Source organism: Patagioenas fasciata, chromosome 4, assembly GCF_037038585.1.
Source record: "Patagioenas fasciata isolate bPatFas1 chromosome 4, bPatFas1.hap1, whole genome shotgun sequence".
NCBI classification, from domain to species: Eukaryota; Metazoa; Chordata; class Aves; order Columbiformes; family Columbidae; genus Patagioenas; species Patagioenas fasciata.
The window spans coordinates 60,415,787-60,442,858 of record NC_092523.1 but is presented as its reverse complement, the minus strand read 5'-3'; the positions used below and the strand labels follow the sequence as shown (position 1 = coordinate 60,442,858).

At 41.2% G+C, this 27,072-nt stretch overlaps 1 protein-coding gene across 2 annotated transcripts in view; it reads left to right on the top strand.

Annotated features, from left to right (window-relative positions):
* SMAD1 (SMAD family member 1) overlaps nucleotides 1-26,418 on the top strand; it is a 47,523-nt gene extending 21,105 nt beyond the window's left edge. For both annotated transcript variants that reach the window (XM_065837096.2, XM_071808018.1), the window contains exons 2-7: nucleotides 478-1,104; nucleotides 14,101-14,358; nucleotides 16,389-16,505; nucleotides 20,841-21,062; nucleotides 23,095-23,351; nucleotides 25,068-26,418. In XM_065837096.2, the coding sequence (XP_065693168.1) occupies nucleotides 705-1,104; nucleotides 14,101-14,358; nucleotides 16,389-16,505; nucleotides 20,841-21,062; nucleotides 23,095-23,351; nucleotides 25,068-25,211 (1,398 nt within the window). In that variant the 5' untranslated portion in view covers nucleotides 478-704 and the 3' untranslated portion in view covers nucleotides 25,212-26,418. The remainder of the gene's footprint in view (nucleotides 1-477; nucleotides 1,105-14,100; nucleotides 14,359-16,388; nucleotides 16,506-20,840; nucleotides 21,063-23,094; nucleotides 23,352-25,067) is intronic.
* Nucleotides 26,419-27,072: the final 654 nt, after the last annotated feature.

Here is a 27,072-nt window from a genome sequence, read left to right as displayed (position 1 = left end):
CATGCTTGGGCACCAAGCAGAAGTATTGTTTGAGGCTGGGAAATGCAGCTGATGTCCCCCTTGCTGTGTGGCATAAAAATCACTGAGGCCACACAGCAAGTTCGATGAGAGAACTGAACTGATGGGGAATTGTCCCACTACCGACCTCCACCTCCTGCCTCCTCCTCCTGCTAATTCCCCCTCCCCAAACCTTTTTTGGTTTATTCTGTGTCATTATTTTCCGGGGTGATCAACTCACTTGTTCAAGGCTGTTTTCAGGGAAGGGATATAGCAGCAGGTCCTGCTGCTTGAAAGTCTTGTTCAGATGTGCCTTGAGTCCAGTTCTGGAGGTTGTGAATGCTTCGTTGTTTTATTGTTGTTGGTGGTTGGTTTTTGGTCACACCACTCATGGAAGGGACAGGAGATATTTTTAACTGCTGTATGTTAATTTAAAAGGCGAAATACCTTTTTTAATCTCACTCTGATATTCTCCCACAGGTTCTCAGCCAGAAGGGTTTAGAATAATGCGAAGGTCGTGTCTATCAAAGGGACATGTCAGCGCTGCCTTCCTGGGACTGGAGGACTGAAAAGGAGAAAGGACCAGAATTATTTGAGACAGACCGCTTTTGATTACTGACACAATCTGCTGTACCCTGGTGGTGGTGGATGCACAGGACAGTCTTTGCTGCTTGATTCTGTGGTACCACCGCAGTGTCAGGGTCACCATGAATGTGACAAGTTTATTCTCCTTCACCAGCCCAGCAGTGAAGAGGTTGTTGGGATGGAAGCAAGGGGACGAAGAAGAGAAATGGGCAGAGAAAGCTGTTGATGCTTTGGTGAAAAAACTAAAGAAGAAAAAAGGTGCTATGGAGGAGCTAGAAAAAGCATTGAGCTGTCCTGGTCAGCCCAGCAACTGTGTCACGATCCCTCGTTCCTTGGACGGCAGGCTCCAGGTGTCGCACCGGAAAGGGCTACCGCACGTAATTTACTGCAGAGTGTGGCGCTGGCCAGACCTGCAGAGCCATCACGAACTGAAACCGCTGGAATGCTGCGAGTTTCCCTTTGGTTCCAAACAGAAGGAGGTTTGCATCAATCCCTACCACTACAAGCGGGTAGAGAGTCCTGGTAGGTTCTTCCTTGTTTGTACCTTCACACCTTACCTGAACAATGCGAAGTATGGCAATTAATCATGTGATTCATCAGCTTAAATAAGCAAAAGTGGCTGTTTGCACATGTCAGATTCTTCCTCTGCAATTTATCTGGATGTAAGCGTTAATTAGCAGTTCTCCCTTTCACATGGTGAATACTTCACTTGTGTAAATGTTTTATCACTGTACAGAGGCATAGTCTCAGTGTGTGCCTCAGGCTGCTGGGCCTGATATCACCTGGTTGTGTTGGTGGCCACTACCCCTCACTTAATTTGTTTTTTACTCAGTTGTGCAGATTGGTGAGTCTATTTGAAACATTGCAAGCTAATGTTAAAATATTACTGTGGTCAGTTCATGAAAACCATTCTAACATACTGTGGTAGTGGTATTATTATTATTATTATTTCAGAATTATTATTTCACTTCTTATCACTTTTGCTTCTTCATCTCCCAGAAGATAATATTGTCTTTAGGATCTCCCACAATTTTGGCCGTTTGAAAAGACTGTGGTAGTAGACAGCAGAAGATAATCCCCTCAGTTTAAAGCTTTGATAGCAATGTTTTGTTGTACATGAAGTTTTATTGTCAGCTGTTCTGTAAGTGCAGTTTGCTTACCTGTTACCTACTTTCCCACTTGTTATTTAGGGTGCAACTCATTCTCTCTGTCTCCTCTTCAAAGGCCAAATCTCTCTTTTATAAATCTCTGCTTTATTTTACTTATGCAGGTTTATTATTGGGGGATGCTTCCAGGCACTAAGATGAAATGTTCTTGAACGCATCTACATTAATCTCCAGTTGCTTGTGAGGTTTTACAGGGACATCTGCAGAAATGCACTGCAGGCGTGGGCGGACTTCCCTGGTTTAAATTTCAAAAGTCCATCTGTGTTAGGCATTTCACGAACTGTGAAGCTGCCTCTGTAGAGTGGCATGGGCAGCTTAAGAAACTACAGTGGAAATTAGATTGTTGCAAGGTTGTTTTCCTGTGAATGGAAATGGCATTTGTCTTGGGTCTGCAACACACAGAACGTATCTAGATGATAAATATGTCCCTTTGGTGTGTTAGTGTTAACTTGGAAGCCATGTGAATGGCAGAGGTAATACCCATAATGTGTATATTTATGCAGCAGGAGCTTCAATAAAGGAATGCTGCACTGGAAAAACAGTTCTTTAAAAATTTAAATTAAAAAAAGTTAAATTTCTTAACAATTCTATGTTAAGCTGAAGTGGGATAGTAAAATAAACAGTCATGTCCTTGTACTGCTAGGTGCCTGCATATGTCTGTGCTAGTTGCTTGCATTCACTATTCCAAAATACTGAAAATTAAGATTCCTGAAAGGCATCTATTTTCATCAGGTTGAGCAACAGTCGAGCTCTTACTGTTATTGTAACATCAAATGACATGTTCTAACTTATTTTGCTTTAATCTTGAAAACAATTACTGAGTTTGAGAACATTCTCATTTGGACCATTATACCATATTAAAAAATACGTATTTGTGGATGTCATGTCACTTCAATGAGATATGCACAATAAAAACAGAATAAAACTTTTAAAAGATGTCTAACTAAAATGTACGTTTTAGCTGAGTGCTGCTGAGTAATTTAAATAGTTCAAAAGCTGAGGTTTGGGTGTTAAGTCATCTTATTAATTTTATATTTGGGAAAGGGAGCAAAAAGTTATTAATGGTAAACCTTGAATTCTGGATTACTATTTAATTTTTTTTTTTATGAGATAAAAATGTCTTCAGAATTTTTGCTGGGGAAAAAACCCCAAACAGTTAATTTAATCAAGTTGGAGATGGTAGGAATAAAATGCTACCCTTTTGTTCAGAGCATACCCTCGTGCTGAGGTGCTCTGTGAAGTCACGGTCAACATTATATATGTGCCGAAGTCACCTCTCGAATTTCTAACAGTTTGCCAAGGCGTGACAGTGTAGGTGAAGCCCACTGTGGTTTTACTGAGGTCTCTGGCTGGGTATGTAAAGGAGGGGTTTATATTTAGTCGGCCACAAGCCTGCCGTTGTTTTGAGGGATATTGCGTGGAGATGAGTGGGAAAATGTGGCTTTTGGAAACAGGTGGTAGCTGAACTCCCATTTGGCTGGGAGAGGTGTGCTTCATAACTTGTGACTTCTTTTTTCCTGTCCCTTTCTTGTTCTCACTGTCCTCCAAGTGTCATCTTTATCTTCATTTCCTGACAGTCACTCCCAAATTCTGCTAACTGTTTTTTCCCATTTTTGCCAGGGCATTAAACCACCATTATTGGTGTAAAAGTGCTTACGTTTTGAGATTAATAGGTAGCGGGAATTCATGCATGAGTCACTGTTTCCAACAGTCTACAGATTTGAGCAGATATCAAAATTTGTCTTTCCAAGGCTATCATTGCAGCCAAAAGGGTTACAAATGTACTTTCTCATGGCAAAACAAATTTGGAAACTCTGATTGTGTACTATGTGCATTTTCTGTGCAAGGTACATTGTGGAATTCTGGCTCTGCTTGCCAGCATGGTCTGTATTTAACTGCTTTGTGCAGATCCAGTTACTGGAGAGCTGAAGCGTATGGTATGTGCTTGGGATTATATCTAGATGTTCACTCTTCTGCTGGTTGTTGTGTGGTCTGTTTGAGTGTTGTGTAAGTTTTGAAGAGCGGATTAGTGGTAAATCCTAAATACATGAAATCAGGTAGTGCTCCATATTGGGAAATCGGTGTTATGGATGTGTCTCAGTTGTCATGCTGCCAGAGGGATGGATGGATTTTCTACTTTGATACCTTATTCTGTCCTTGCCGTTTAGCTTCAGAAGCTTGGAAGACGTTAGAATTGGCACACTGTGGTGTGTCTGCCAGCTACACGAGCATCCAAACAACAGGTTTTTCTGTTAGTCAGGCTAGATAGGAGCCAGTTGTTAGCAGAGGAGAGGAGGCAGAAAGCCATCAGCAGTCTCAAACAGGACGGCGTGACAGTTGATCAGCCTTGTATCTGCTCCGCAGGCCATAGGACACGATCCGTGGCGAGGCCCCTGGCCAGGTCCTGCTTGCTGTGTTGTTCCAGCACAGCTGTTTGCATGGCCTCCTACTGAACCAGATCACAGTCCCTTTTCCCCCTCCCCTGCTGTGTTATCTTCCAGGCTGATCCAAGCAGTGCCGGGGCTCGCTGTGCAGCTGTGGGAACATCTGTGCCAATGCAGCCCCGCGGACAACACATGGGAAGGAGTGGAGGTGGTGGGAAACAAGAGGAGAAAGTAGGAGCTGTTCTGTTGCTGAGGATGGGAATACGGCCTTGTACTTGACTGTGAGGAAAAATATCTCCTCAAGATGTGTTGCAGTAGCTCACTGCTGCTGTTTTCTCTGTTTGTTGTGTGCAGAATTATTTCTGACGCATGGTAGTTAATGGCTGTCAAATTTCTCCCTTGGCAAGGCAAAGCAAAGCTTTTACTTAAGAAGGCCAGGATCTGAATTTGATGCCTTTTAAAAACTGGCATGTTCAGCTGAACTGGTGTGCTCACTTTGCCAAATCTGCCTTTTCTCCTCAGTTTTATTTTTTAGGTTAGAGATATCTGGAAATCAAGCTCACACCTGGTTTGAGACTATCCTTTAGTATGATCAAGACCTGAGAAATAACCAGGTGTAGAGCGTATGGAGAAGCTGTGAAGAAAAGCAAACATGATGTTCCTCAGCTGTCTCTGAAAACACTGCAAATGACCTCTCAGGTTTTGCTGGAGAATGTATGAAATGACATTTGGAAGTCCCTTCTGAGATACTTCCTTCCCTTCTTTTATTCCTTTGGCTTTTGTAGAGATATAGCCTCGGTCCTCAGTTGTATAAATGGAATCAGGTGAAAGATGTTATCCAGAATTTAGGAAGAAATATATATATTTCTTTATTTTTTTATATATATATATATTTATATATATATATTTTTTTATATATATATAAAAAGCTTGGATCCTGTTTGCTCTTACAGTAAAACAAAAGGAATGGTATAGGGAGCAGGAAGGATGAGGAGGCACTTAAACTGACACTGCTATTAAAAAAATAATATTAAATCACACCTTTTGTGTGTCATTAGGGGAGGAGGTTCAGTTCTTTTGCCTTAGCTAAAGGGAGGGAAGGAAGATGGAGAAACTGAGTATTTAATTTTCTTGAAGTACTAGTGAACGCTAGCTCTTAGTTCCATCTGATGCGGAATTGTGTTCATTTGCCTCTACTAAACATCCTTGCTGATCAACCTTCTAGGTTACAGAGGATTTGAGTTTATAATATGTTACAAAGGAGGCAAAAGAATGAATTAACTTTGCTTTTATGCTTCGTGTGTGTAAGTGGTTGAGAGTGTGTCGTGTTTGTGTAAATGGTTACAGACACACACACCCATGCCCCCACCACAACTGAGTGCTGGTCTCCTGAGAGTGGCCAGAATCTGCTGATGCCTCCTCAGGCTTGGGAGAAACCTGCTTTTCATTGATCTGAGTGAGCTTAAACCTGCCTTGGGAAATGCAGTTGTTAACTTTTCAATATTCATTTCTGGAGGTGCTTACAGATACTCCACTGTGCTTGAAGCACGCAGTGCCAGGGGGTGCTAAAACCGGTCGGTCCAGAAGCAGCCAAGCTGTCATCTGAAATATTCTAGTTGCATGGATCAGCCCATCAGCACAACCACTTGGAGGCAGAGATAACTACACCGCTTCAGGTTTTCGCAGTTACCAAGTAAAGCGTAGATAGAAAGGGCTGGTTGATTTTTCCACTGTCAGGCTTCGCTTCTCTGGAGAGCCGGCTGCAGTCTGCTCTACATCAAGAGACCTTAGGAAGCTGATGGGTGCCCGTATCGCACCCAAACTCTGGGATGAGCAGCAGCTGCTTTTTTCGTGATGGGGACAAATAACCTGTTGACGGTTGAATTCAACCTAAAGATCGTGACGTTTCTTTGCATTGTAACCATGAATGCAAAGTGGATGTCTGCTTCAGCAAGTTTGTCTTTGGCAAGAAGCATTTTGCCTAAATGTACAGCTGCTTTTTGCCATAAGAATAGACAGTCCCCAGGCTCTGTGGAGAATGATAGCTGTGTTGTACTGTTTTTGCTCCCAGCGTGGACTCCTTGCCTGTGAATTAACCTTATTGTTTTCGTATTTGTCTTAGAGCAAACAGCAGAGGAGATCAAAGTGAATCTCTGCAAGGCTGCACACCTACTGCAGGCACCAGAGGTACAGAAAGAAACTTGAAATGATGGAAATCCTGGATAAGGCAGGTTTGGACTCATGTGGTCCTGGAAGTAAATGGTCCTTGTATGCTCCGTTGTGCAGTGCTGCACCTCTGGTCCTCAGTGAAAGGAAAATAAGGCATGTTTCCTTCAAGGAGCTTTCTAATGCCATTTGAAATAACACAGATGTTTGGTTATTCGTATTTGTATGGTTGTGCCTGTGGTCACTCATGCTTGTGCACTCTCTGTCTAGGTACTTTACAGAAAAATAAGTTGTTATGGTAGTCATACTTGTCTCACCCCTCTGTACCCAACCAGCCTAGAATCACTGGATGCAAGATTAATATTCCTAAACTGTTTCTAGACAGGGTAAATTGAGAAGAGGATCTTTAAAAATCTGTTACGGTGTACTCCCCCTGCGCTTCCAACCTGCCGCAGCCTGTTGTGGCAGCTTGTCTGTCGGATTGCTGACACAAGCCCTCACTCTTTCGGCAAGCCACTGTGTTCACATATACCTCCTGGGACCCTCAAATTGGCAGGTAGTCCCTGAGTCTGTCTAGATCAAATTTGGAGCCAGCAGAGAAAAACTGGGAGTAAGCAGCTCTTTGGGCCCATGAGCTTGCCATGGCTGGGGTTTTTGGGGTCCTGGGGCTTGCTTGATGTCTCCTGCACCTCAGCACCTGGGAGAACTGGGGTCAGTGTGGGAACCTTGGCCTCAGTTTCCGGCCAGTTGGAGAAGCTTTGATGGCCCAGGCCAAGGGGAGCCCAGGGATGCAGCTGCTGGTGCGACCCCCACGGCACCAGGTCTGGGGGAAGGAAGGGGAGAGGCGTGGGGGAGCTAAGGAGAAATGAAAGCTGCTCCGGTGGACATAAGGGAGGGGAAAACTGCTGTGTCCCTTTGGAATTAACATGTAGAACCAGGTTAGAAAAATTCTTCTTGCTGCTCCACTTCCCTAACAGGTTTTCTGTGCTTCTGCAGGTGGGGGGCGATGAAGCAGAGTGTCATCGTTGAGAAGTTTTGCCGTATTGCTGTGTAACACTGCTGTGGTGTATGACATTAAAAATAGTGTGTTGCAGCAGGTGGACACAATTATAGGGTGGTTCCCCAAAATAGCCAGCAACTGTCAGTTTGCTTGGCGAGCAGTATAGAACTTTCTTCGTTTCAGTTTTGTGGAATTTGGTTGTAAAATTCCCCACCAGAACCAATTGGGGGGAGAAGAATTGAAATAGGTTGGCAGAATGGGGGGAATGGTCTCACAGCAGGGTTTTCCTTGTCTAAGCTCACCGTGTGTCAGAAAAACAAGCTGCAATAAAGGGATATGAGTTGTCAAGAAGGATGTTTGTTTCCTTTTTTTTTTTTCCTTTAAAATTAAGTATATTTGGATGTTTCTTCTAACATAAAAGACCAGACTTCCAAGTTTTAACCTACTCAGTAGGATGGTGAGTGTGGCTTTCCTACAGGTAATGTGAACTCTCTGGTCTGTGTAAATGTCTGAGCTAATATGCACTATCACACTACAACTTCCTCCTGTGTCAGGACTGCCTCTTTGCCCAAATCTGCTTACAAGAACTCCTTCGGTAATGTGCATACAATTAGTATTGTATTATTGTAGTATTACTGATGAATGTCAGTTAATCGAAATGTTAGCTTATCAGAGCATCTGCAAATAAAAATCTAATGTGAGCTGAATATTTTAATGCAGGAAGTGTACTAATATTACTTGCCAAATGCATTTAGATCAGATGTCTGATGTAAAAGTGAAGTCAGGAAACCAACAACTGATTTGCCTTTTTTTTTTCCTTTTTTTTTTTTTTTTTTTTTTTAATACATTCTTCAGTTGGAACTGTGTAAAATGGCAAGTCAAGCTGTGGGGTCTACTGAAACTGCAGGATAAAATTAAGAGTTGAGAAAACAAGACAGCTCTCAGCTTTCTCCTGGAATAGAAAGTCTGGCATGTTTGTCTGTCTGTCACCCAAAAAAGGCTGCTGAATAGCTGTTACTGAGCCTTTTCACTTGCAATTACAACAAACAGGTTTGTAGCAAAAGTCTTAAAGGCTGTCATTTCTGCTTTTGAGAAAACAGGCAACTAAAGCCATGCTACCACAGCCTGGAGCACAGCCTTGCTCAAGCCAGGTGGTATTGGAACAACATAAAGTAGCTACATCCTCAGAGAGTTGCTTTTGCCGCAACACTTTTATTATTATTATTATTATTATTATTATTATTATTATTATTATTATTATTATTATTTTTAATCCAAGAGTAAACTCTCTCCTAAGTGTAGCCATGTAAGTGTCTTTGTATGTGGGAACTTGTCCTCTGGTCAAAGAATATTCAATTTTGCTAAGTCTTGTTTTAGTCAACGTGAGAAAACCTAATGACATTAAACCTCTTCCACTTGGTGTTTTATTGTTTACAAGCAAGATCTTGGCAGGCCTTGGCAGCCGGCATGCTTCAGTGACTCTTTAATGCTGCAGACGGCGAGCGAAGCCGAGCATGTTCAGCTCGGCATGTGCTGGTCCCAGCTCTGCGCCTCGCGTGGGACTGGGCTGCTCCCCAGGACGCCACAGCCCACTGCAGCTGCCCCGGCCTCAGCACCACAAATTCAGCCAGGAGCCTTAGGAGGGTTCAAATTTGTTAGTTTAGCACCACTGCTATGTTTGTTTAGGGTTTTCTGTTGTTGTTTTGTTTTTCTAACTCTTTCTTACAACCTTGTCTTTGCAGGGTTTTCTGTCTAGAGCGTGGAGTACAAGCCGCAAGTACTTCCCCCTGCCCCAGTCTTTCTTACCCATTTCCAAATAGCATAGACAAATGTGTGAGGATTTCCCTCCTTCACAGCCTATGGTTCTGTTCTTCTAGTAGAACATAAGTGGCTTTGCATAAATTCGTATGAAAATACAGCTATATAGTGCTTGGAAATTAAAGTGCACTGGCTAATGATAGTGCTGCAGGTCTTCGTTAGGGCTGAGGGCCCTGTTGTGGTATAAGCCTGTACAAACCCTTCTACAGAAATACGTCAGCCAGGTCATGATTTTTAAGAGCAGAATGGTTGAATGTGCAGCAGCAGTTGCTCATATCTTTCTTTATTTTTATTTTATAAAGCTCAGAGGAGAAGTAAAATCTACATTGGCAAGGAAAGATAATCAAAGTCTGCTTTCTTATATGTGACCCTTTGTTATATTTCATTACTTGGTCTTTCTGTTTCCAGACATGGAAAGAGAAGGTATCTACCGAATTCTGTGTGTAAAAGACGAATGAGAAAAAAATGAGCCCTTGAGGGAAACTAGCTGTCATAGGGCTTGTGTAAGATAACTGAAATCCATCTGCATAGAAAATATGCTACTTTGAAAGTACAGCAGGTCTTTTGGCTTGGATTAGGGTAGGGGTTTTTCTAATAGAGAAACTTTAAAAAAAAAAAAAAGGTTGTAATAATAAATTGGAGACTTTCTGTGATTGCTAAAATAATTCTCTCCAGAACATGAAAACAGAGCAAAACAAAAAATCAATAAAATCTTTACTCCAGGACAGCACACCTGTTAGTTTTCTGAACAGGATGACATGCTGGAGATACAGAGTAGAGATCAGTAGCTTTCTTCAAAGGCCACTGTTGCATTTTCATAAAAGCATTTCTTTCTTGGTGTGGTTAGTTAAAACATTTATCTGAACAGCCCAGTTGTCTTTGGTCTGTCCTCTATGGTCTGTCCTCTATTTTTTTTGCATTCTTGGCTCTTAGATGAAATAGCCTTGTGGGTGAAGTTGCCCTGTAGATGTAATTTCTTTAATACAGCTCCACTTGTTCAGTGCAGGCATACTCTGGGTATAATTTGCGTGGTAAAAACAAGCTACCCAGTTCCCAGGCTTTTTTGACAGATAGAGGATCTTTTCTTAGCTACTGTTCCCTGAACATACCCAGTCTGGCTTCCAGGTGGTCTGTCTCCCTCTTCAGCCATTACTAGTAGCATTACTGCTGCTAGTCATGTATTAGCTCTAAACCCCAGGTCCACATTGACACAAAACCTTGGAGCAAAACTTAGCCACGGTTTAGCCCATAAAACCTTTTAATCTGGTCTTTTGGAAAGTACAGAAATCAAGCTGTCAGATGACTTGTGGTTCCATTCCATTAACTGGTTTTAACCATTTAATGAGCTTCAATTCGCCAATCTGTTGCAGTAGCTTTTTAAGAAGAAAACAGTGTGTTTAATAGTACATTTCCTTTGGATGTATGCATCCCCACTGAATGAAAACAATTATAACTTTTTAAAATCTTTTTTTTTTTTTTAATACCTTCTTCAGTAAAGGGGAATGCAAAGAGGAAGGGGGAAATTCTGTCTGCAAACTGTCAGAGCAGCATCCTGCAGAGATCCACCCAACAAAGATGTGCATGCCTTGGTTATTTTCTAGCAACAGGTGTGCTGGCTTAGCACAGAATAACTCTCTCATGCTTTCTCCCCTTCGGTTATACCTCTTCCTGGGGCTGGCAGCTGCAACTGAGATCAGCCTCCTCCCCTGCTGTACTCAGTCTCGGTAATTTGTTATTCCATATGGCTGAGGTCTGCAACGGGAGCAGGGGCTCACTGCTGTAGCAGGGGCAAGGAGAGCAGGAGGGCTGCGTTTTCCCCACTTCACGTTTTGAATGCCTGGCATCCTTCCATGCTTGACAAGGGTCTGGTCGCTGCTCACATCTTCACTCCTGAGTGAGCAGCCTTCAGACTGACTCCTCTGTGACTCCAGTGGGAGCAGCTACCCTGCAAAAAAGCCCGTGAACTGCAGAAACATCAGGTTATGGCAGTGAGAGACTGTCTTGGAGTTGGACTAATTGGAGCTTTTTAGACTCTGTGTCACCTGATGTGGCTTTTGGGGCTTCTCCTCCTCATTGAAGGTCGTTTGTGTGAATAAGGGGCAGTGCTCAAAGTAAGTTCTGCAATGATATTTGTGAGACTATTTGTGCTGTATCAATACCCGTTGTATTCTCCTTCCCTTTTCCCCCATTGCCATGTGTATTTTGAAGAATTTGGCATTTAATTATTTGAGGTGAAGCAGTAGTTGGACAAAAAGGATAGATTTGCGTAAGGAATTGGATATGGAAAAGGATATGTGTTCTTATATTGAGGCCTTCTAAACTCCACCGTTTCTGCCCAATGGGAGCAAACATGCAGATATATATATACACACACACCCCTTGGGAAAAATCTGGCACTACTTAATTTTAATTACAGAAAACATACAGAAGACATCCTGTTCTGCTATTTTAAAATGCTATAAATTGTGTAGCTTCCTGTGGTGTCATGTGTGTCATTGTTTAATGTGAGGTAGGGGATGGGAAAGGTAAGTGATGTACTTTCTGCACAAATTAACTTCAGAAGAGTTAATGGTTTGACTTTCATCTGTAGGAAAGGAAGAGATAGGAAAGCTGTGTTTTTAGTGCTCAGAAAAGTAAGGAAGAGTCATAAAGACAGGAAAGGGAAAATACTTTTTAACACATTATCTCATTGTTACTTTTTTCAGTGGTAATTTATTGTCCCAGCAGATGTTGACTATGACAGTTAGATATTGCTTGACCTCAAAAGAACTGCAAGGTTGAACAAAGCAAGCTTATTTCTGCAGGATGCTAATATTCAGAGAGATTTGGTTTGCCATTTTCTGTGTTGTGAGTGAGGGGATTTGTGATGTCCACCTGAATGCCAAGTAACTTTTAATGTCTTTTTACAGTGACTTGGTAGAATAGTTGTATTAGAGGCAAGGGACAGTTTGCACAGATGAGGGAAATGAAGCTTCTCCTGGGTTGTTTTGCAGCAGAGAACTTCTTCAGAATGGCAGGTGGATGTGTTTTATTTCAGAAAATGCCTTAACTAGGAAATTTGTATATTACTTGTGAAGTTCAGTTGGTTAAAATTTTCACATCTAAACAAATCTACTTAGGAGTGACACCTGTCTCAAATATTTGAGATCTGTTGGAGTCACAGTGAGGCTTCTCTAAGAAACTAAGACATCAGATTAAATCTTTAAAACCTATTTCTTCCTAAGGGGCAGCCTTAATTTCATTAGTGAGGGAATTTTTTTTTAGTGTGTGTGTGTATTCGAAGAAGATTTCTGGATTAAACTTTTTGTGCATTCCTGTCACTAGCAGACAAAAAAATCTGATGGCTTAATTTTTCTCTTATTCGTATACCAAAAAAGAGAGAGGGGAGACCTGCTTTCTCTTCCCACCCCACCCAGTAAATCTGTGGCTTGTTCTAGGAATAGAGAGTGAGTTTTGTGTGTGGCATCCTTTTGTATCCATTTTAAACATGGACCTAGACCTCAGGCCTGCTCTATATGTTGAGTGGTGTCCTTATACTTTCAGGCTCCAGGGTGCCCACGTATATATCTAAATGCTTCTGTAGAAGCCAAGTGCTGGGAGAGTGAAGGTGGCCCAGTGTCTTAGAAGAACCTGTTTGTCTTGGCAAGAATATGTGGGGGTTTTTTTATTTTTTTGCAATTAGTTTGTGATTCGGCCTTTTGGTGAAACAGCTGTGTCCCAAACACCTTTCTTAATCTGAGTGATAGTTATGTCTAGATAGCATTGTCATGTGTACACACTTCTGTTTCTATCCTGTGTGCTCACCAGATTTTGGGGACAGGGCAGGAGTCCTGGGGAGAGGGGATTATAGCGGGGCTTGCTACCACCATTCTTTGTGCTTTTTGCACCCTCCCAGGGTGCAGGCTGTCTCCAGGGGCATTCCTCCAGTCGTGCTTGGCCATGGAGCTGGGAAATAGAGGTGCTGAAGAGGGGGCAGATGTGGAGGGGAATCACTTTTTATTTCCCTTCCACTTAGTTTTGTATGGATCTCTCTCTCCCTGCTCTTGCCCCACCTCTTCACCACATCACCCAGAAATTTCAATCTATAACATGAGTAGCTTTTAATCCTTTGAGTACCTTGGATTTTAGCAAAAGATAGAAACAGAGGCTCTGGAAAAAAAAAAAAAAACCCAAACAGCAAACAGTTAATTCTTTTATCTTACTATATTTGCTATCACATTCATATCCTCAGTTAAAAAGAGACCTTTTTTTGCCCCCTGGTGAGGCAGCCTTGGGAGTGTGGTGAGACTGGTAGATTCTGATGTGTATTTCTCTGATCCCATAGTAGCATATGACTGGAGCTCAATTGCTGCTTGTTTGGTTTATTTTGAACTACGTAATTTTGTTTAAGTTGCACATTTTGTAAACTGGCTTGAAGAGCTAGTAACAGTTTTAATACTAACTTGTAAGAACATACTCCAGGATAAAAATAAAATTACAGCTGTTAGGACCAGGCTGAGTTCAAGACCTGTGTAGTATTAGTACTGTATTCAGAGAGAAAAAAACAAAATGTCCTTATTAGCAAGGTTTTGGGTTGCTTGTGATTAGCAGGATCACGAGTGTAGCAAAATGAACTGTATGTCAGAATTGTAATGCACCTACTTCCCAGCATTTCTTTGTGTAAATAAAACTAAAATGCAGAATCGCGGTTTGTTCTTGGCTCTTCTTCCCTGCCCCCCCAGGAAAACAAGCTTCCATCTGGCAAACCAGATAGCTACCACGATGGCTGTGAATTCAGGCTATGCAGTAACCAGAGACAAGGAAAAGAGTTCTTGCTTAGGCACGCACTCTGAGATTTGACTGCCTTGTTTGTAAGACAGATGTGAATTCGCCCTAGGGGAGGAAGAATATGGGTTTTTTGTTTTGGTTTTTTCCCCTGTGTAGTCTGGTCCTTCAGAACTGAGTCTCTAACGCTGTGGCTTTTTCCCTCTTTCTCCCTTTCCAGTCCTTCCTCCGGTGCTGGTTCCCAGGCACAGCGAGTACAACCCTCAGCACAGCCTCTTGGCCCAGTTCCGCAACCTGGGACAGAACGAGCCCCACATGCCGCACAACGCAACTTTCCCGGACTCTTTTCAACAACCCAATAGTCACCCGTTCCCCCACTCCCCCAACAGCAGCTACCCAAATTCTCCTGGAAGCAGCAGCAGCACCTACCCGCATTCTCCCGCCAGCTCAGACCCGGGAAGTCCTTTCCAGATGCCAGGTAGGCTCAACTTCTGTTCACAGTATCATAATTTGTTTGCTTATCAATACCAAATCATCAGCCGACATGTGTTCAATAGCGAGCTGAGAGACGTAAGGTCATAAAGCATATGTAATTGCTTTGTCTAGTAATAAAATTGAGGGTTTTAATATTTTGCCGCTTTCAAACACAGTTAAAAACATCAGTGTAAAACTCTCCTGGGTTGGAGGGAGGGATTCAAAATGTTTTAGGGACTGGTTCAGTAGTTTAGCCCACAAAGCATGATGTTTGATGCGTGAGAAGTGTAATGGTACAGATCATCCTTGCTTAGGAAAGAGATTATCACAAATTCAACACAAGGCTTTACTTCTGCTGAAGGATGTGTCTCAAGGGGATCATGCTACTGCTACTTGATAAAATTTCTTCACATAATGATGTAATTTCAAGAAACAAACATACTTCAACAGAAAAACAGTTCCTTAAGGCCCTGAAAAGAAATCTTGAGGCCATTTTGCTTCCTAAAGTCCAAGAAGTAACAGCATTTCTTTGTTGACTGATGTCCGTAGAAAATTCTGTGAAGCTGTCTTGTTTGGGGTTTTTTTTTTAGTCTGTACAGACAGGTGGATAAATATACCACAGAAACAGTCTGTGGCAGATTTCTTGATCTAAATGCTAGAAGGACTCCATCCAAATGCTCACTGATGTTCTGTTTGCATGCTTTCTTCAGGGCCTGAGGGGGAGAGTGTGTAAACAGTGTGGCAGACTTGTGAGAATGTATTTCCTGTTACGTGGAATTAACATCTACAGATTGATGATGATGATGGTTGTTTCTCTTGAACATTTTTCTCTTGCCAGTGAAGACTACTGAATTTGCAGAGGAAAGAGAGTTTGTATTGGCTTTTCTAAAAAATGTGAGAAGTTGCCACAAAACCAGCTGCCTTTCCTTCAGTGGTGTGGCATTTTTTGGTTGTGTTTTTGTTTGGGTTTTTTTTGTTGGTTTGGTTTGGGTTGGGTGGGTTTTTTTGGTTGTTTTATTTCATTTAAATATTATCAGTGTGGTTGGGGGCTGTTCCAACAGAGATAAAAGCTTCTCTAACAAGGTCTTCCCGAACACTGCCTTGTGGAAGTTCACTTGATCTTTGAGGGGTCTGTTCTGTCCGCATGCCTGTAAAGACAACTCAGCAGCTGCAGTGAAGAAATTGAATTAGCAGAGAGGTCAGGATACTGATATCCTTGATGCTTAGCCCTGAACAGTAGTCTGTGTGTCACTAATGGGGAAGGAGACTGACTTCTGGAAAATAAAAAATAAAGGAGCAAGGCGGTTATCTAGAGATCTTGAAGACTTTCTAGATATTGGCTAATTTGTTGCCTGTGGGTTTACAATTTTGTTTTGTTATCTGTACATCACTAAGATCATGTTTGCACACAGACTAACATTTAAGGCTTAGTAAAGTATGAGACTTAACATCCTGTGCAGGCTGTTAAGCTTTTAATGCAGTCCTCTTGTTGTCTCCATCTTTCTCTGCTGCTCTCGCCTCCAACTGAGGTATCGAAGTATGGAAATTAGCAATGTACTTCACAAGGGCAATAATAAAGTCCTGGATATATCTGGGATGTTTGTGTACTTTGCTGATAGAATCATGTTGGAAACAGCAAAATTTGAACTGAAAGTTTTTGGCTCCAACTCCTCTCCACGTTTATCATGTCCAATATTTACTTCTGGCTTGGTCCCGAGAACTCTTTGTGCCTTTAGTATCTATATGGCACTTTCAGCCTGCAAAAAACATGGGCTGTAAGCATCACTGAGCTTTTTTGTGGCTTAATGGTGGGGGAAGTGCCTTGGTTTTATTGCAGTTGTGCTTAACATGCACAGTAATTCTTCGCTTTCCTGATTCGAGATCTGTGATTGCTTTCTCAGATTTCTGGTGGGTAGACGTTTGTAGCTTAGTCAGGCTGGTAGCATTTCCAGGCTAAAGCTGTTTATGTTTGGTATGTATATGTACTTTGAAGAGAGGAAAGGACTCGTGTATCTCTGCCTTTTCTATATTTAGCTGATACACCCCCTCCTGCATACCTGCCTCCAGAAGATCCGATGACACACGATACCTCCCAGCCGATGGATACCAACATGATGGCACCCGCCATTCCCCCTGACATACACAGAGGAGGTAAAAACCACTTCCTTCTTCTGCTTTGCTTCTTAAGAGTAAAGAACTTTCAGAACTGGCTTTTATTAATTGAGTTTTAATATTGGATGTATGTTGTTTATGGAGATTTTTAGCTGCAGAAAAGAAAAAAAAAAAGCTATGTAATTTTTTTCTGTTGTTGTAAAGGATGAAGCAATAAATCTGAAGATAAAAAAAATATATGTAAATATTTATTTATGACAAGAAGCTGTTGCATGACTCTCTTAAAATGTAAAATATATCAGGTTTATTACTTTTTTACTCACAACCAAAGTCATTTTATGTTTTGTGTCTAGAACTTCCTCTAATCACTGAACAGAAAGAATTCCTATGAAACTGCACATTGCTGCATGTGGTGCTGAAATTACATGTGTGCATGGAGAGGAACTCTTTCTCATTTATGTTTACATTGATTTATTGGAACTGTGCAGTTAATGTTATATAAAGGCTACTGAATAGTGGATGACAGTAGTTGTGGTCCAGTATAGCTCTCCAAACAAAGGCTTGGTTGGAGGATGGATGCTAATACTGTCAGTTATGTAAATGTGCAGAGACATTTTACACAGGCAACTGGAATATCTGTATTTTTTCCTCTGAGATGGTACATCTCATAAAACCGTCATTTGTCATTATGGTTTTTCTCCTGAATTCTAAGGTTCAGCTTTTAGAGAGTATGCTCAGCTTTTGATAGTTTACTCTTCTCCTGGTGATAAGGGCATTTTGGTTTTTTTCGTATTTTGTGCTGTCCCACCCTCTCTCCCCATGTTTGTTCCATCTTCGAGTTGTGCAGCGATAGTATTTGGTTCAGAATTCAGATCTGTCTGCCAGAGGCGTGGAATTGCTACAGACTTTAAAAATCTGTATTTAAAAAAAAAACAACATTGCTTTATGTCCTGTGACAGAGACATCTTTTTACACATCGCTTTTTAAAGTCTTTGCAGCCAGCCGTGACTGCTGAATAAAGGATTTAGTGCATTCATCACATTGTGAGAAATAGCCTCTTTAGAGAGCACATCAGCTTACACAGTTGTGGCTCTTGCCAAGAAAGAGCAGCAAGCTGGATGCTGTGCCACAGTGATTATCAAGATCACAAGCATATGAACAATTTAACCATTGTTTGGGGTTTGTACTTGTTTTGTTGCTAAGCTTGATGTCTGGTTTCAGGAAGTGTATTTGCCCACTTAGAACAATTTGGATAGCTTGTGTGCTATTTACTATCTACGTGGAATGAGTTTTGCATGTGATAAGCCCCATCTGTGGCATTTCCACTTTTCACTGATCCAATACACTCATTGTGTGTGTATGGTCCTTACTGACCAAAAGTACACTTATTAATGTTCATGCATAACTGCAGATCTTTGCCTATTTGTCTCTCTCACAAAATACATGAGTACTGTAGAATTCTTCTGTTACATGACAGTTGATAAAGAGAAAATGTTTTACGTATTTTTTCTTGCTTTTTAATAGTCAATCTTTTAAAAATAAAAATTGTATCTATTAGTATTTTTCCTTCTTAGTGGTTTAGTACAATGGATTTTCATCTCTGTCCCTTCATTTAAAAAACAAACAAAATATATTTCTGTGTGCCTTCCTGTGTTTGTAATTCATATATTTATGCAGTAATTGTACTAAAAAAAAAAAAAATCTGCTGCAGGTTGTAAAATAAGTGTTTTTACTGTGAACTTACTGCGGCATTTTTGTTGCGAACTTTTTAGGAGCGTGTTCTTCACAGTGATTTGTTAGTCTTAAGAGATTTGGTTTAACAAGCTGCATCCTGTCAATGAAGTTGGGTAATTTCCATTGTTGGCCCATGCTGGGAATAGAGAGACTAAACGCACCTGCTCTGCATGACTTAAAGCAAATGTAAGGAAGTTCGTATGAGATCTGTGCGAGAGAGATATGATTCATTCTGTAAGAATGGCCAGCTGGCAAGATTTCTTCCTGACTTTGAGAACTGGGGCAAAGCTGCAGCTTTGATAATTGCTGGCATCTTCATGGGAATGTAAAATGTAGTAACCTCTTAGTAATAATTAATGACTGATTTTTATTTTTATATATATGTGTATGTGTGTGTGTATATATATGTGTGTGTGTGTTGTTTTTCTTTGGTGTGTTTTTTTTTTTTTTTTTACAGTGACATGAAAGGATAGAACATGCTAGGGTATGAGGAAAGATCAGCTCCTTTTTACTGGCGTTTTAAGCAAGTTATTGATCAGCAGTAGACATTATGTTTGGATGTTTTGCCCAGTGATAAAGGATTTGTTTTCCTGCTTTTTATTATTTGCCACCCGTTGTGTCTGCTATGTGCTGCTGGTCAGCGGGGAACTTTTCATTTTTCATTTTGCACGTGTCAGAAAACTCATAGGAATATGATCTGTGAAAAAAGGCAAATATGAACACTGGTCTTAGTTGTCTGATTTCAGTAAAGAGTTGGGGCTGGGAGAGGGAAACCTCTGGCCAGAGAAACAAGTTTTCCTGTAATATCAGCGTGATTTTCATTGTAGCACTTTGGCCTGTAGTTGGAGCTTAAATCTGCAAAGCTGGCATCTTAGCAGCAGGTCTAACTGTGCTAGGCTTAGCAGTGAGTCTCCTTCATTTAAAAGAAACCCCATGAAGCAACCACATCCCTTTGCTAGCCTCCTTTTATTTGCAGGCAGTTTAATAATTTGTAGCTGTATTTGGAACTTGAAAGAATACACACGGGGTGGAGACATTTGAAGAAGCCTGTACGGTTGTTGAACACCCACTGGGAAACTCTTTTTGGTGAAGACCTCTGGTGTCATCTGGAAAAGTTGTTCCCCGCATAGAGTCACAAGTGTTACTGCAGAACTTCAGTGTGTTTCTAGAGCTTGATGGGTAGAAGTGGTCAACCAGGAATTGCCTGTAGACATTCTGCACAATTCCCAGCTCCTGTCAGGAGCTGCTGCAGAGAAGCTGCTTGTTACCAGAGTCTGGAAAACCATGTTCTGAGAAATCTTTGCTATTACTCAACATGTAATTCTGTTAGTGATGAACAGTTTCAGATTTTGCATTTGGTAGCACTTGATAAATAAAACGCTCTCATTTAAATATCTTCCTCCTTATCTGCTCTTCAGTCCAGTATAATTGTTAGGATCCTGCATGTCATCCCTTTGTTCAGCCTCCAATCCCAAGCAGTATATTCACACTGAAGATGCACCTCATGTATGTTCTGCAGACAAGTGTCACCTTCTCTTAGTTTTTGAAGTCTTCTACCCTTACCCCATGAAGCCCAGGAGAAAGATCAGTGGATGCTGTGAATGCTGAAAGATTGATGTGTTAACTGTTATTTAAGTTACCTTGCTGTGCTTCTTGGTACCCAAAGTTACAAATGGTCTCTTGTGCGATTGAATGATGATGTTTCTCCCTGTCACTATACAACTTTGCAGTCAGCACAGAGGCGACTTGTAGTTTGGTTGCTGGGTAAAGTGAACTGAAGTAGAAGTTCATTGGTTAAATTGGAAGGAAGGCTGAGTTGTGTTGTGTAATTGCAGTGTTTCCCTGCTGTCTGGGCCCATGCCATAGTGTGGTGTAGAACATGGGGCAGGGATATTGGGGCGCTGCTTGGTGTGTGCTGGGGGGCTTCCTGCACTTCTCTGTGGATATCTAGTCCTAACTTTGTGTCTCTTGTGAGTCTTGTGCAAATGAAGTTGAGGTGAAATTATTCTGTCCTATGTCTGTGGCTGTGAAAAGTTGAAAAACAACTGGAGACAGAAGAGCCTTCGTTTAGCTGCAGTTGTTTTTGTGGCTCATCTCCCAGTGATCTTCAGCTGAAATCACAGAACCATTTTGTTTGGAAGAGACCCTCAGGATCATAGAGTCCAACCATAACCTAACCTAACTATAGCACTCAACCATGTCCTTAGGAACCTCATCTGTATGCCTTTTAAATACCTCCAGGGATGGTGACTCCACCACTTCCCTGGGCAGCCTGTTCCAATGCCTCACAACCCTTTCTGTGAATACTTTTTTCCTAATATCCAATCTAAGCGTCCCCTGGCACAACTTGAGGCCATTTCCTCTTGTCCTATCACTTGCTACTTGGGAGAAGAGACCAACACCCTCCATGCTACAACCTCCTTTCAGGTAGTTGGAGACAGTGATAAGGTCTCCCCTCAGCCTCCTTTTCTCCAGGCTAAACAGCCCCACTTCCTTCAGCCGCTCCTCATCAGACTTGTGCTCCAGGCCCCTCACCAGCTTCGTCATCTCCTCTGCACTCTCTCTAGTACCTCAGTCTTTACACTCCAAGCCTCTGTTCCAGTGCCGTTAGATTGTAACGTTCCCACTATTCCTTTACAGATGTTCAGGCAGTTGCTTACGAAGAGCCAAAGCACTGGTGCTCCATTGTCTACTACGAGCTGAACAACCGTGTCGGGGAGGCGTTCCACGCTTCTTCCACCAGCATCCTGGTGGATGGCTTCACAGATCCTTCAAACAACAAGAACAGGTTTTGCCTAGGGCTACTCTCGAATGTGAACCGGAACTCCACCATTGAGAACACCAGGCGGCATATTGGCAAAGGTGAGTTCCGGATCTTTGCATCCGTTTTTTGTGGGATAGTTTCCCCCTAGATGTGACAACCTGGGCCACTTGCCTCAAGAGCAGACTGGTCATCCCAAGTACACGGGATAAGTGCTTGTATTGGTAAATACATAATTTTCTGGCCAGGTCTTGTAAGCAAAGTATTGTTTTTACCTGGTGTATAATTACAGGAAGCTTTTACCCTTAATCAGTTTTTAATTGCTGAAGGCTATCATAATCTTAATTAGAATGAGAGGTTAAGGCAATTTGTCTAATCAAATGTCATGATTTATCTTGATTATTTGTGTATATGGAAATTCAAATCATAGTCTTTGCACCTAATTTTTACCTAGCCTTAGTTCCAACATAAATTAGCTATCCTAACATGAATTTAGAGAGAGAACATGCTAAAACACTTTTTCAAATCCATTTTTCACAGGCTGGTGATTCTTTCAGTGGGAAATTTGTGCTTCTTGTCTATGGCTGTGACAATGTCCTGCAACAGAGACAAGCTTCTGTTTTATGTCTGACTTGATACAGTCTTCTTTTTCTGAGAACTTGCCTGTAATGCAGATGACAGGAAAAACTGACATTGCTCCCTGCAATGGGACATTCCTGCCAGACCCATTTTTTAGGTGTTCGCGTTATTAGTGAATTCTAAATTTTCTGTCACAGTTGAGGGTTCAGCATGCCCAAGCATGTGGGGTGTATGTTGTAAGTAAGTGTCAATTAATAAAGTATCTTCCCCCTCCTTAAAGGAGGAAAGAATCGAAACAGAAGAGAACTGTCAGGCCTTCAAGTTTGAGCCTTCTGGAGAGCTTTTCTCTATATGCAGCTCTCAGCAGTACACAACACCTGTGCTGTGCCGCTCAAGTCCTAATACTTCTTCCTTCTTTTCCTCCCCATCCATCTTACCAAGTATCAGGATATTTATTTAACAGCTCATTCATTTTCCTGTTAAAAGGAACCCAGCTGCAAGCAGAGTTCTGCTGAAGCACTTAACTGCGTGTGTACCAAAACAGAGTGAGAGAGACAAGGATGGTCTTTAATAACTGTGTACAACTTGTGTAGATGTAGAACTATTAGCCTTTGAGGAAGGAGGGGTAAACCCCAAAGTTGGAGGTGTAGTCATAAATGGTTTGCATACCATGTGGGGGTATATGTGTGCCCACACAGGTACATACATAGTCAGCACCAAAATCCTACGTGACTGGGCACAGTGAAGGCTTTCTGACTGAACTTCAGTTTAGTTTTTAAATTCTGTGTGTTCACTTTTCTGACTCATGACATTGTGGGGAAGTGTTAGTATTAAACAGAAACTAATCAATTTTTAAACACAAATGGCAAATTTTCTTGCTTTCTCAAAGCCTTTGGAATTGAATTCTGCTGGTAGAAAATCTCCACAAAGGTTCACTGTGTGTTGCTCTTTTGGGGCTTGCTGCCATCAGTGGCAGGTGAGGGAGCAGGCAGTAGAAGGGGAAAGGACTGTAAAAATTGTGTGTATTCTCATTTGATAGATACATCTGAGGAATATAAAGGCCATTTTCTTTTTCCAGCTCTCTGGAATTAAAGCAAACTGAGAGACTCATGCTACCCAAAATAGCATTCAGGACTTTTCCAGAGAATCCAGCTTCGGGCTGCTTTAGTATCTACAACTCATGCAGTAGGTTTCTGCTCTCTACTCTTCTGTTCCCAGTTATTTTTTTACATAAATATAATGAGAAAAAAGTTCAGGTGGTCAGGCTGTCCAATGTACTGCATCTAAATTACTCCAGTGCTTGCTAGTTTATTGTTGTTGAATTTGCGACAATTACCAATTTCCCTTCTGTATACAAACATACACAGCTTCCTTTCAAATCACCTACTGATGAAACCAAAAAGGAAAAATCATGTATGAAAACAGACACATGATGGTCTGGTATGCAATTAGTGTTTATCTCTTTAAGCAGAAACATCTCTCTGGAGACAGAGCATGAATGACAGATACACGGTGTGAATTCATCTAATGTCTTTGTCAACCTTCTCCTCACAGGTGTTCATCTCTATTATGTTGGTGGGGAAGTGTATGCGGAATGTCTTAGCGACAGCAGTATTTTTGTGCAAAGTCGGAACTGCAACTACCATCATGGGTTCCATCCCACCACAGTCTGCAAAATCCCCAGTGGCTGCAGTTTGAAGATTTTCAATAATCAAGAGTTTGCTCAGCTTTTGGCTCAGTCAGTGAACCATGGATTTGAGACAGTGTATGAGCTTACTAAGATGTGTACTCTCCGGATGAGTTTTGTAAAGGTATGTGAAAATTTGCTTAAGATTATTTTGTAAGCAATTTTTTTTTTTAAATATGATGATTTTGAATGGTCCATTGTCTCCCTTTCATGACCTATAAATAGCTGTTGAATTTATGGAATAGTGTTCGTTAAGTGTAAAACAGATCTTAATGAAACAAAGTTGCCTTTGTGGAGAAAAAATTCATCTGATGCACATACTTTGAAAACCTGAGGTGACTTGCAGAAGGTGTTTCTTCACATAAGTTTCTAGTCGCTTGCGAAGCATTTCTGTCATGTCTGTTAACTATTCTAATTTAATTGAATTGCCTCTTTTAAATTTAGTGTTTCAGTTCAGTGTGTATCGATTGTGCGCTTGTATATATAATTATTTGCATAATTACTTGTATAATTGGCAAGATACAGTACAAGCAAGTTTTGACAAGAACTGAGTCATGAATTACTTGACCTAAAAGTAAAAGCCACCAATTCATTACATAGCATCAGCTTTTGCCCTTTTTTTTGCCTGTTGTTATGGTCCATCCCATCTCCTGCTCTGTAAGAGGCGCAGCTGAACTTCATGTTACTGTTCCTGGTGGCATTTTTGGAAAGGTGAGCTGAGGCTGCAGTGTAAGTCATTATAGTGGCTGTGAGAGTGTAGATAGCATGACCCTCTAAATCTGTCTTGACCAGCAGCTCCCAAATTAGGAACTGCGGTAATCATTTGGAATGATAGACATACCTTTCTATTCTAGGGGTGCATGCAAGGTCAAGATTTGTGACGTGGCTATGAATATCAGCATATGTACTGGTATAAAAGGGCTGGTCACATATACGAAAGCAGTCCAATAAAGATGGTAACATGCTGAAGTGCTCTTTTTGATAGGAGGATAGAAACTCCTAGATGTGTTAGGACAGGGGTTCCTAAAATGGAATAGGTTGTTTATAGCTCTGCATCCTATAGAGCTGTACAATCCCTTTGTTAGGGGTTAATATAGACCAGAGCAAACTGTAGCTGCAGCTGCCTTAGTCTTGTCTCCAAAACCTACCCAGAAGTGGCTTATGTACAAAAGGATTTTGAATGCCATTTAAATGTCTGCTTATATCTTTGGTAGTTACTGTAACTGAATTGGGTACGAGCTCAAACAAAGGCAATCTTGTCTTAACTTGAGAAGCAGCCTGCTGGGGGATGACCGTGGCCTCTTTCTCCAAAGAGGAATGGTTTTCATTTAGTGCTTGGTTTATTGTACCCATCCTGCAAACGATGCTTTGGTTCTTGTCAGACAGATGCCTCACCCTCACTTCCATAATGTCAGTCTGTGAGCTCATTTTTTTAAATTTGCTGATCTGTTTGGCAGCATTTTGCCTGGTTTATTCTATTTTTGGTCTTGGCAGAGAAGACTTTATTATCCCCCCTTTCAGAGACTTTACTGTGACATCATGCAGCTGATAGTGAGGTATGTAGCACTGCCACAAGTTATGTCTTTGAGGATTTAAAGACTTCTGTTCTAGGAGATCTCAAAATGATGCTTCCTCCAAATGATTTTGTTTTACTTCATATTTGTTCGTTGAAATGTGCTTATAGTTGGTGCATCAAGGGTGTTACAGTACCCTGCTGATAAGCACTGTTGAAAGCTGGATTATTTTGCTAAGATGATTGAAGTATGCTTCTCACTTATTTGATGTTATAAAATAAAGTGATTGTTTTTTTTTCTTTCCCTACTCATGATTCTGTTTCCAGGGATGGGGAGCTGAATATCATCGCCAAGATGTAACGAGCACTCCGTGCTGGATAGAGATACATCTTCATGGTCCCCTTCAGTGGCTGGATAAAGTACTTACTCAGATGGGCTCTCCTCATAATCCTATTTCTTCAGTGTCTTAAAAGGTCCCAAGCTCCTGCATTTTGGAAACAATTGAGCCTTGCATGTACTTGAAGGATGTATGAGTCAGACACACACTTTTTTTTTCCCCCCTGAACTGGCAACAGCTGAATAAGAGCCATGAAAATACTTGACTTCTGTGACCAACTGTTGGATTCAGAAAAAAACAAACCAAACCGCAAAACCCCTTTGACATACTGTTGATGTCAAGAATTTTAGTTTACATTGTAATGTACTATTGCAAAGTTGATTTGCAGGGCCTGGTGCAACGAGGACAACCGAGCCAAAACCACAACCTGTCAGCCCAACTTCCCGAAGGATCTTCGTGCCGCTGGCAGGAAGCACGTTCAGCACTCACGGTTTTCGCCCGTGGCCTCTGCGGCTAAGAGCCGATGTTGGTGAAGTCTGCTTTCTTTGCAGGCTCTCTTCAGTACGTTTTAAAACCATTTGTCTGCGTTGATGGTTGCTGTTCTCTTTAAAAGAAAAAAAGAAAACAGTCATACGGTTTAATCTCAATAACTGTGTAATAATCTTTGAAATCGTGTCCTGACCATACTGCTGTAAGAATGTTAGGTATGTTTTTTGCTAAATGTACGTATGGTGTATTTGAAAGTTTAGAAATTAATTAGATTTAGACCATAAATGAATTAGGAATATTTGAATGGGGGGAGGTGGGAGTGGGAAGGGAAAATGACAACTGAAATGTAGAATATATTGTAAACATAGCTTGTTAGTTTAAACTGAGGTCTGAGTTTTGCTGTGCATTTCATTTTTATAGTGGCTTCATCTTGTTAATTCTGACTAGTTTTGCCTCTTCCTTTTCCCCAAAAACAATTGTGCAGCTGGTTAATTCTTTTACCTGTGAAGAGGACAAAATGATTAAGTGCTGCAGTTTGAAGGCTGCAGCTCTATGTATTTCAAGACAAAATTGTACAGAGTGCTCTTTAATGACTGAACAGTTTTATACAGTTTATGTAACAGAACTAGGCTTTTAATTGTTTTGAGGACTTCAAAATCCCTGTGTGGGTCTATTTCAAACTTTTAGAAAAAAAAAAATATATATATTTTTTTTTTTTTTACTGCTTGGTTTATTTTCCTCTTTGATCTTTTATATTCACATAAGCTGTAGTACTTAAAGTACCTTTATTCCAAAACTAGTGGGTCCTCTTTACTGGAAGATTTGAATAAAACATGTTGTTACTGCTTAAATTTGATTAAAACTTTGTCTTGTTCACTTCTTAGTAGACTTGTAACAAACCAGATAAAGATACAGTCTTGGAAGAGGAACAATTAGAAATGAAGATGCGCTGAGCTTAGACATTTATGATTAGTGCAGGTTAGTAACCCTACTAAACTCAGTCTAGGAGGTACATGAGTACTCTAGAGAGAAAGATTTCTTAACCATGCAAGATTAGAATGGATGCAGTAATGCTGAAGTATGCCAGCCACTTAGTAAAGTTTCTGTGAGATTTCAACATCCATGATCTGTAGGAGGAAAGAGCTGCTCTGCCATTTACTGGAACATCCAGCGGGCTGTGGAGCTGTCTGGAGGTAAATGCCAGGTGAGCGCAATTGCAGGTGGCACCGAGTTCTGGGAGATTTTGCTGAGAGACGTTCATGGTGCAGGAGGAACTCAAATGCAATCTGGCCTCATCTGCCTGCTGCTTTCTTCCTGTTTGTAAAGAAGTGAGTCTGGACTCCTTCCGTGGAAAAGTTTAGACGTCTCTCTCAAAATGAATACCTCCCTGCCTTGTAGTATTTTTTCCATCAGAAGGGAATTGTTTGAATGCCGGTATTCCATTAAGAGTGTTTCCCTGCTGATTTTGTGCATCGGCCCTTTGTGTAGTCTTTTGGCTGCTTGGC